Consider the following 11644-nt stretch of genomic DNA (forward strand, 5'->3'; position numbering starts at 1 on the left):
TTCTAGGCGACTGATTTAATTTTTTGAAATACCCTCGTATCGTATTACGTTGCGGTGCACCTTAGGGGGTAGTGGTGTCGCGACACACTGGGTTTGCTGTATATAAGGCTCAGGACGTGTGTTGCGGGCCTTTTTTGCTCTTTGCTCTTTTTCTTTTTTTGGGTTGGATTCTCTCGCCGTCTTAAGATCTGAGTGCAATTGGTTGTGGGTGAGTCATTGTAGTTTCTTATGTTATAAGCTTTGCTTAAGTGTAAGTTGATTTTGTGAGTTGTTGAAAAAGAGGATTAAGTTTCTGTAGGATTTTTTTTTTACTCTCTCTCTTGTGTCTCGTGTTAGGAGTTGTGGGTGTCTCTCTGACCCGGCAAGCAATTTTTAACACGTAGCAAAATACACGGACACAACGAGAATAAGTTATTATTTCATTTAATATTATGGTTTTATTATTTTATTTTAATTTATTTTGTTTAGTAATTGTATATAAAATAGTTTATATCGGCTCGTGCTGTGCCTAAAGAACTATTCTTCTGGTAATTGCATGCCTGGCTTCTGCGATACAAGCTGTGCTTAGTGCAGATGCCGTTAGAAATAAGTTCATTGTATTAGTCTTTCATGGCAATAAAGAGTATTATTATTATTATATATATAAGATTTGAAGGACCACTGTTGCTCCTCGCCGTGATAATAGATTGGGAGAAGAGTAAAAATCTCGTGTTGTTCCTCGCCGCGGTGTCAGATTGGGAGTGTCTCGCCGTGGCCGCCGCCTGCGTCGCTAGGCTCGTTCCTCGCCCCGCACTCCGCAGACCGCAGACCGTCGATCGAAACGTTGTAGCGTAAACAGATATGTTTTTAGATGTCACGTTTAATTAACTATCTGATGGACTGATGGGAAGCGGTTACCTATAGACGCCTGCAACACCAGAAGCATCGCAAGCGTGTTGTCGACCCTACCCACGATCCTCCCCAGAATTTCTCTATCTTACCTCAGGAACACGACCTTGCTTGAGAGCATTATTATTTAGCTGTGTTCTTTTTTATATATTTAATTTTTTATTTATAGTTTTCAAATAATATAATAATTGGCTTACTTTAAGTGCTTGCATATTTCCGCTAATTTTAGTACTTCTCTTGCTCCCCGAACGTTGGTTAAAGTAGCTTTTTTAACTGCTTCGTTAAAGTTTACTGTAGCAGCGGCGTGGATTATTACACTAACCTGAAACAATAGTATTAATAAAAACTAACAACTTTATTACTATGGAAAATTTATTAAGAATTTTAGACAAATTCCGAAATTGCTGAAATATTTTGTAATTTTTTTATTGTTTCAAGGATGACAAACTGGCAAACGGCTGTGTGAGCAATGTTATCTGTCTGTAACCTTCTGCAAAGCTTGAAGCAATTCGATTAGGGATATTTCACTGTAGAGTGTAGAAGATAAAGGGTACTTAGTTACTAACCGGAACTATTAAAAACGGTACAAAATTTAGAAATTTAAACAGAAGCTATACGTGAACAGCAAAATATTGACGATGATGATCTGGCATTAAGTGTTTTGTGTCTCCAAGCCCCTTACACAAAGTTTCAAACGTTTTGAGTCCGATTAGTGTGAAGCGCAACGTGTATGTACAATGAAATAAAAAAAAAAACGCGAATCGAATGAATAATTCTCAAATTTGCCGCCACAAGTGATACAGATGTTGCGAGCAATAGATTCACATCTTTACCTCCTCGGCAAGTGTTTTCCAACTCTCGTCATCGATGCCCAATTTCAGAGACTCAATATCACCTTCTATTGGAACTATTTTATGCACGAAGTTAGGTTGTTCCTTATGAAGGTCGTCATATACCTGAAAAAATTCAAATATTATTATTTCATATTTTATTGTTAAATTGTAGTTTTTTTAACCACTTCTGTGTCTGTAGTGGAACGTGTTACAGGTTAAGCTAGACTTACTAGAATTCAAGATAACGAGAAGAGAGAGGGACTTTATAGGAGAATAACTCTATACCCATTAGACATGAGAATTTATTTTACTGTTGTTATATTTTAGCATTTACTATTTATTACGTACCGGATCGTCCAGAAGAGCCTTCAGTCTCTCTTCAATCGTTTTATTCTTCTTCACTCGTAATAAAACATAGATTTTCATTATATTACATGACCTGAAAATCAATAAACAAATCATGAAAAAACTTCTCGAAAGTTAAAATTGTGTTTCTTTGGTAAAGTCGTAATAACTCTTCTCATCAAGTGTTAAAAATCACACAGGTATTAATACAGCTAATACTTTATTTATTTAGAAAACCAACAGGTAGTCTTAGTAGCAGCGAGATTTTTAAATAATTTGAATAACGTGGAGGAACTTCCAAAACTTATTGCAGATACTAGATGCGGGCAATCAATCTTACTATTTATTTTTATTATATCGTAGAGCAGACCCATGTACCAAAGAATACGTCACTGCTCTAGCGAAAGCATTTTATGTTCCGTACAACCATCTTCATGAATCTCACAAAATTTACGACGGCGAAAGCTTAAATGCTTAATAATTATTTTCAAATGAAATAAAAATCATCGAAATCGCTACGGCACACCCAGTACAATGTTATGAGGCGACACTTGGGTGACACACACCTAAAATCACAGTCATATTTAGAACTTCCTCCTTTTTTGAATCCGATTAAAAAGGAAATATGAACATGGTACCGAATTCCCTACTCAGGCCTGGTTCGTTTTCAGGAGTACCAATACCATGCACTGTATTCTATCAATCAATCTACTTCCAATTTAAAATAACACCATTATTTCTTAGCCTTTGCACATAGTTTCCCTATTAGGTCTGAAGAAAATCTTCAGCCTACGAGTACGTTATATCTCACTAATTTAAGTCGTACGTTGAGCGCTTTGTCTGTCTATTTCAAGATTGACGGTCACAATATCATTTTTACCACGCTTTTATTAGCTTGGGTTGTATGTAATGGAATCTTCAGAGCACGATATTCACCAATTTCCAGAAGTTTTATTAATTTGAAACTTTGCACTCGTATCAAGGATCGATGACAATCCAATAATTTAATAACAGTTTCCCAACATCCTTATTAGGACCGCTAGGATTAATAAATTCATTCGTGGATCCTCTGTAAGGAAGTAAGAGAGATTAAAGCTAGCGCACTATCTGCGCATCCCATGTCCGCAAATAATTAATTGAAAAGTCGACCTAAAAAAAAGTTTAAACAAACTAAAAAACTACGATTTTATAGCTAATCGAACTAAAAAGTAGAAAATAATTTTTAAAACTTGTGGTGCATTTAACTATATTTTCATAACTTTTTACTATGTTTTTATAACTCTCCGCACATAGATAGTTGCAAGTAGAATAATTGTTATATTTTTTAATTTGTTTATTTGTTATCTCTATGATAAACTAGACGTGCACCAAAGGGTACTAAAGTAAAATAAAACAAAACGTTCTTTCAGTCAACTATTAAGGTTCGATGGACTTTTTTGGATTTTATGGATTACACGATTTTGTAAGGTGGTTTAAAAGATAAAAAAATATTATCTTACCTTAGAAGTTTTTCGATCAGCTGTTTGCCAATGAATCCTGATCCGCCAGTGATGAACACTACAGCGTTATCATAAAACTTCTGCACGTTAGAATCACCACTTAATATCGCCTGTTTGATCGCTGCATTCTCGTTCAGTGCTTCTGCATTTATCTCATCGATGTCTCGCATTGTGTTTGAAGCAGATCTATCCATGAAAAACATTAATAAAGGACTGAATGTGTCTTTGCAACACAACGTAGTTTTGTTATTTTATAGTAAATGTAGCTTGGTAACACAATATAAATTTACTATTTCATGTTAGATTTAATCGTCAATTCTTTTAATTTAATGCTAAAATTTAATAAAAATCAAGCGTTCCACAAGGGAAGATTTTTGGTTCAACTATTTTAATAATTTTAATAAATGACTCACCTTATGATATCGCTACAAAATGTAGTTTTTCGTATCACGGATCATAGAAGAATAACATTACTTATGCTTTAAACTATGAAATAAAGAGGTAATTAAAAATTTAGTAACATTCTATACGCCATGTTACAAAATGCAAAGGTGACGATAGTTCGAATAAATGTAATATTCATAAAGCACATTGGTTAACGATTATTACTTGTAAATGTAATATTTGAATTAAGATTAGTTCCTGGGTGACTGTGTGTAGTAACTTGGTTCAGTCGGTTTTTTAGTAACTCGTGTTTTTTGGAAATCATATTTAAAAACGAATATCATACTGATGAAATATGAATAATATTTTTCGATATTACCGAAATAACAATAAAAAATTTGAACTGGTTATTTAAATAAAAAATCACGGGTGCAATAAGAAAAAAAGGGAAAGAAAACGATCTGGAGACATGGGTTTGAACCAAAGTTGGTTCGTTACGGTACCGGCCGATTGCCCACCTCAGCTATTTTGAAAACAATGGCAAAATTTACCTTCGTATTCTAACAATATTGTGGCAGTTTTTTATTGCCTGAAAATACAAACAAACGACATTTTCTAAAAATAAATCCTAGCTAGATCGATTTATGGCTCCTGAAACACCCTGCATACTCAATTTCATGCAAACCGTTGGAGCCGTTTCCAATTTTCAGATTATATAATATAATATATGTATAAAGTATTCGTCGTTTAAAGGTATTTGATTAAATTTATAATTGAATTATAGATGCGCATAAAATAAATGTTGAATACTAAACAGCTTGTACTTGAACGTTAACCCCGATTTAATCCGTACCTGCCAGCGCATCAGCGAGTTGCCGTGACGACACATCGCCTATATTTCCTAAATTTTTCTATTATAATTTTCCTAAATGACTAGGACAAACACGAGACAGCCAATCGTGTGAGCCGAAATCACGAAACGCTTACATTATTTGGAAATATATCTAATGACATGGCGGGATATAGAAAAAGCCTTTTTTTACGCGGGGAAAATCCATCATGGATACCCTCCGGCGCGGGGGTGCCAGAGGGTTATGTCGGACTCCTACTGACTAAAAAACCATCACGTGTGAGCCCTCCGCCTGGGTGGGGCGAGATGGGGTCGCGCTAGCATTCGCCACCTCGCCCCGGCGGTATATAGAGAAAGCCTGGTCAAGCCTAATTTAAAGCCATACCTTTTCATAGTTAAGGTATTCATTGATATCGTATAAGCTTTTTTATACAAGTTACTACTTCTATACAAGTAGTAAGTTGTATAAAAAAGCGTAGTAGTGTGTGCGTACTTGTATAAAAAAGTGTAGTAGTTTTTTTTTAAACATCTGTAAAAGCAGAGATTGAAACGCAGCCGGAACCTTATTATAGGTATATCAAAATAGACATTCCTATAAAATAATGACATTTTTTATAAGTCGGCATTTAGGAAATCTTAGTATGTGGGATACCTGAGTGTTACATTACTTAAGGTATGTCGATCACTACGGCTAACAAACAAATGCCTATTTCTACGTATACACATAATATTTTCATACATATACACAGATGCAAAGGTCTACTCGTATATTGTTATCTTTATTATTCTCTGTCAGAGATTCTTTACACCCCATTTTATATACGGATTTTATATAACGGATAGCCCGCTTGGCCATTTCTGCAGAACAAATACAGCGTTAATATTATCTGCATTGCCCCATTGCAAAATGCCTAGGACATAAAACATAATATCCACAATAGTGGAATACTTTTTTTATTGTTATCGTATGCTGTTGGAAATAAAAAGAAGTGTTGTTGGGCCTGTTGAATTTAAGGGCTTATGCGGCTTTGACGCCGCGTTGGCGCATAACGCCGCGTTAGCGCAGCGGTCACAATCATAGAAGATAAGAATCCTTCAGTTTTTTCAACCAACAATCTGAGGACTTAACAAAGCGAGTTGTCAAGGATGAAGCTGAATTGAAATCTTTTAAGACGATGTCTTCCGAATTGAATCAGCTAAAGGCAACAGTATCGACCTTGGAAAGCCGAAATAACATCAATGACCAATGGTTGCGAAGATCCAATGTTGAGATATATGGCATACCTGAGAAGAAGAATGAAAACCTGTTCCGAATCCTTAACAATATTTCAGTACGTACTAGTTGCAAGATCGACCCAACAACAGATATAGATTTTATAACAAGAGTATCGCCGAAGCAATCAGATAAAAATAAAAGAATAAAGCCTATCGTGGTACGTTTTTTGGCACGCTACAAGAATCGAATGACTTTCTCTCTGAAGCTAAACAGCTTAAACTAAAAGCTAGCGATATTGGATTTACCGAGTGTCAAAATCCGATATATATAAATAAGCACTTGACTGGCGCAAATGGCACTAAAGAATTTAGCCACCCCCTCTCTTCCCGTGGGTGTCGTAAGAGGCGACTAAGGGATAAAATAATTCCACTACCACCTTGGAACTTAAAAAGCCGACCGATGGCGGGATAACCATCCAACTGCTGGCTTTGAAATACACAGGCCAAAGACGGGCAGCAGCGTCTTCGGTGCGACAAAGCCAGTACTGCGGTCACCAACCCGCCTGCCCAGCGTGGTGACTATGGGCAAAACACATGAGTTCACGTTATTTTTGGCGTAAACTTGTGGAGGCCTATGTCCAGCAGTGGACTGTATAGGCTGTAATGATGGCGCAAATAAGGCTTTACTACATCGTACTAAATCTGTAGCCAAAGAAAAATTATTTGCCTCCGTTTGGGTTAAAAATTGCACTATCTTCGCACGAAAAAATGACTCGAGCCCGGTAATAGTTGTCGCTTTATTTTAACTTAATTAGTTTACATAATAATAGTTTAAACCTTAATGTTTTATTCTCGTTTGGGAGCGCTCTAATAATTAATTCATATCCAAAGGGGCTATTGCTAACATATAAATATCTATATATATATATAATGCCGTCACTTAAAAACATTCTCGTCTATTATCAGAATGTACGCGGACTGCGAACCAAGACTAGTCTTTTATCGAAATCTTTTATTAAATAACTATGACATAATCTGTCTAACAGAGACATGGCTTCTTCCTGGCATATTTAACTCTGAATTATTTGATGATCGCTTTCTGATTTATCGATGTGATCGAGATTACGACAATCGTGGAGATAAGCTGGGTGGTGGCGTATTAGTGGCTGTGCGTCAGGAATTCGAGGTCCATAGTTCAGTCTGTTTGCCTTTCACCACTTGTACAGCAGAGGCGCTTAAAATTGTAATATCAAATAAAGCCTCCGTCTCCGTATCGTCTGTACATATTTTCCACAAAGTAAAAATTATACTGTTGCTCTGGGTGAGTTTTTTGATCAGGTAACAGATGTTTTTCTCAGTAAAAATTATACTGTTGCTCTGGGTGAGTTTTTTGATCAGGTAACAGATGTTTTTCTCAATCAGCTAGATGATGACTATTTAATAGTTGGAGATTTTAATATTTCAGCTGCAAAGTGGTCCTCTGTTGGTAATTTACTCTCGGTAAATCAATCTAAGAATGCGGATTCAGTAAGTTTATTGCATAATTTTCTTTGTGTCACAAATTTCAAACAATACATTACCACTCGCAATGTCAACCAAAAACAACTCGACCTTGTTATGAGTAATACCGTTTGTGAGGTTGCTCGCTCTGAGAGACCAATGGTTCCGGAAGATAGTCATCATCCTACCCTGGAGGTCACATTGCATGCCTATTGTAATAGTTCGTTATCATCTCAACCTCGTCTTATTCATTTATATCATCGAGCAGATTACGAAGCCATCAATGAAACTCTGTCGAAAATTGAGTGGAGCCGTGTTTATAGTTCGAATGATATTGACCAATGTGTAAAATCATTTTTCGTACCACTTGCTGAAAAAAGTGACATTCTATGCTACAAAAAGCGAACATAACAATAGTCATTTTTAATCTGTTAAAAACAGGGAAAGAAAGATGTACTGAATTTCATTCATCCTCTAGGGGGAGAATGTGATTTAAATACTTACCGAAATTTATACTGAACTACATCTGTGCTTACACCATTAAGTTTGGATATAAAGCATTAGACATCTTTTTGAAAAAGGAATACGCATTTATTATGCAGTTATGGTTATTAAATTGGACCAATGTTTCGAATGTTAACTTTTACTTTTAATTGTTATTATTTTTAATAAATGCTTATCTCATATTATTATTTGTCACGGTTCCCCTGGTCTATTAAGGACGTAAATGAAACCAGGATACCATGAATTAAAAAAAAAATTGTTATATTATTCAACCCAGTGAGCTAGATAAAAAAATATATATATGGGCGGGGTTGAGCACTTAATTCACACAAGCTCTAATGCAGTTCGGCTCAGGTACTCTCCTGTCTCGCCGTGCAGGTGATAATCCAGGAGTCGCGTGGCAAGATTCCGCTATCGACCGGAGGCGGCAGGAACGGGTAATTCAAAACCCGGCGGAGAGCACTCTCGTTGTTGGGTGAAAGGGTTGGATGAAAACGTCCGAATTGGTGACCTAAACGTCAAACCCTGGAACGCGCCATCAAAATATAACAATAAGCATTCCAGCACTATTTGCAAATATCCACGGCACTGCGTTATAAAAGAAAGCACCTAAATTGTAGCAGTAGTGCCGTGGAATCATAAAGCCAGAAGCGGAGAGTAATATTTTTAAAAAGAAGGTTAACTGATAATGAAATTTACAATTTTTAAAAAAATATTAAATATGAGGGTAGAATTTGAAAGATGATGAAATCTAAGAAAATAATTTAAATGAGATTTATGCTACTGAATACAAATATTAGATTTTACATTAGGCATGATTACTTGCATTACAACTACATAAATTGCCTGCGATATAAAAATACCACTTACCCAGTTTGGGGGCGATGAACACTGACACTATAATTATATTTGTTTAATCGAGACAACGCTAAGCAAGGATCACACTAATTTTAGAGATTACGCTTACGATGCTTAAATATATAATTATTCGACACCGTATAAGAGACCGTAATAAAAAAATGTGATGTGCGTTAACTAATTTTCTCAAGCCAAAATTCAAAAAATGAATGACGCGGCGTCGACCGGTACTGCCGTTTTTATAACCCGAGACAAAAGATCTATTTGAATTTTTAAAAAGAAATATAAATGCCGGTTGATGAATTTATATTATTTGTTTGTAGAAAAAAAAAAATTTATGATAAAATTGTGTTTTATCAATTACTGTAGATTTTCATGCAAGATTTAATTATAAAAAATAAAGGTTTTTTAAAAAAAAAATGATTTCACGTATTTTAAATATTAAATTTAAGCATATTTTAATTTACTAGTATAAATAATGTACGTATAACGTTACATATTGTGTTAATTTTTTCGCAAATAGTACGAAAAGTAGAGTATTTTCCCCAGTAGTAAAGCTGTCTTAGTCTTGGGTGAACTTAAATCCCTCGCTACACTCAGGACTCGTCTTAAATCTCTCGCTTCGCTCGTGATTTAAGTTTTTAACACCCTCGCTACGCTCGGGATTAAACCTCGAGTCCTTCGTTACGCTCGCGATTTACGTCACCCGCGACAGAAGACACTGCTTTATCCTCTTGATTAATAATCTACTATTATGACATTGTTATTAATGTAATTTCGAACAGTATTCCGACTCGACGTGTTCTCACACGAGAATAATAACCGTTACCCTATTTGGTACTCTAGGGCACTCATAAAAATAGCCAAAGCAAAATTAAAAGCTCATAAAAAATGGAATACTTACGGCAGAAGCAGTGATTATGTTACGTTTAGCCTGCTTCGTGAACGCGAGAAACGAGTACAACAAACTTGTTATGATAGTTACATTTCCAATGCAGAACATAATATTAAACGTAACAGTAAATTCTTTTGGACCTTCGTGAAATCTAAAAAAAGCTCCCATGGTTTGCCTACAAAAATGTTTTTAAAAACAATAATTTGTACAGATACAAATATTAGCTTCGAGTGAGATATAAACATTCCACCTTCAGATTTAATGGAACTTACAAGATCGTCTTTTAAAAAACTATCTGTATCTCGAACTTTGAATTTCCGAGGGCTATGTATATTAGTTTTACGATTTTTATGGCATTATGGTGGTACGATCTACTCCCTCAGCCACCGTATTTCCCAGACCTGGCCCTTGTGGCTTTTTATATTGCGATGCTTGTGGAGTCTTATTTTCTTCATCATCATCATCATCATCATTGCAGCCTATACAGTCCACTGCTGGACACAGGCCTCCACAAGTTTACGCCAAAAATAACGTGAACTCATGTGTTTTGCCCATAGTCACCACGCTGGGCAGGCGGGTTGGTGACCGCAGGGCTGGCTTTGTCGCACCGAAGACGCTGCTGCCCGTCTTCGGCCCGTGTATTTTAAAGCCAGCAGTTGGATGGTTATCCCGCCACGGGTCGGCTTTTCAAGTTCCAAGGTGGTAGCGGAACTGTTTTATCCCTTAGTCGCCTCTTACGACACCCACGGGAAGAGAGGGGGTGGCTATATTCCTTAGTACTGTAGCCACACAGTACTTCTTACGGTGAGGTTATTTACCTTTTTACACTTTCAATCTCTGTTGTGTGGCTACAGCATTACAGAATATAGTCACCCCCTCTCTTTCCGTGGGTGTCGTAAAAGGTAGCTAAGGGGTAACACAGTTCCACTACTACCTTGGAACTTAAAAAGCTGATCGATGGCGGGATAACCATCCAACTGCTGGTTTTGAAATACACAAGCCGAAGACGGGCAGCAGCATTTTTGGTGCGACAAAGCCAGCCCTGTAGTCCCCAATCCGCCTGAGCAGCGTGGTGACTATGGGCAAAACACATGAGTTCACGCAATTTTTTGCGTATATTGTTGGAGGCCTATGTCCAGCAGTAGACTGTAATAGGCTGAAATGATGATGATGATGATGACTTTCTCTCAACTCAACTTAATCAATGCACTAGTAGACTGAATAACTTTCCAACGCTAGGCTAAGAATGAATCAAATTCCCAAAGTATGAAAAATTTAAAATTTATTCTGTGATTTGTGTATGTGTGTGTTGTGGTCATTCAGTGTATTTCAGTTTGCTATCATCAGAGAATAAATGTTTTCTTAATGGCAAAGTGAAATGTCTTGTTCACGAGACACTCGTAGATTATATTTAAAGATGGAACTCCACAAAATTAAAATAAAAAACATGGTAAATAACCCATTTTTGAATAAATATAAATGAATATAGGTAAATATCTTATAACGTCACACATACACGATCGTCTGTTCCTATGGTAAGCAACCTAATGCTTGTGTTATAGGTAATAGCCGACAGATAAAACTAAATATATTTGTTTTTGTTTTTTTTATAAATATACATAGAAATATTACATATATAAATATATAAATACAAATATTACACAGACTTAGGCGAGAATCGAACCTGCGAACTGAGGAACTAAAAGCAGGGCCACTACAAACTGCGCTAACAACGGGCTAGTAAAATAATTTTAGTAATAACAAAATTCTGACGACTATTTCAGAATGATTCTGTCGTTCTCTTTGCACCTTTTCCTCTGAGGTGTGAGGTACGGGGAGATACAGTAAAAGGCGCACAAGTGTTCCGGACAAC

The 11644-nt window shown here is 36.3% G+C and overlaps 1 protein-coding gene across 1 annotated transcript; it reads right to left on the bottom strand.

Annotated features, from left to right (window-relative positions):
* Positions 1-1081: 1081 nt before the first annotated feature.
* LOC123668139 (putative fatty acyl-CoA reductase CG5065) lies at positions 1082-3735 on the bottom strand. Its single transcript, XM_045601931.1, has 4 exons — positions 3566-3735; positions 2070-2160; positions 1722-1844; positions 1082-1210 (listed from the first exon to the last, which is right to left on the bottom strand). The coding sequence occupies exons 1-4, from the start codon at positions 3733-3735 to the stop codon at positions 1082-1084; spliced, it is 513 nt and encodes a 170-aa protein (XP_045457887.1).
* Positions 3736-11644: the final 7909 nt, after the last annotated feature.

The sequence above is a fragment of the Melitaea cinxia genome, chromosome 30, assembly GCF_905220565.1.
Source record: "Melitaea cinxia chromosome 30, ilMelCinx1.1, whole genome shotgun sequence".
Lineage (NCBI taxonomy): Eukaryota > Metazoa > Arthropoda > Insecta > Lepidoptera > Nymphalidae > Melitaea > Melitaea cinxia.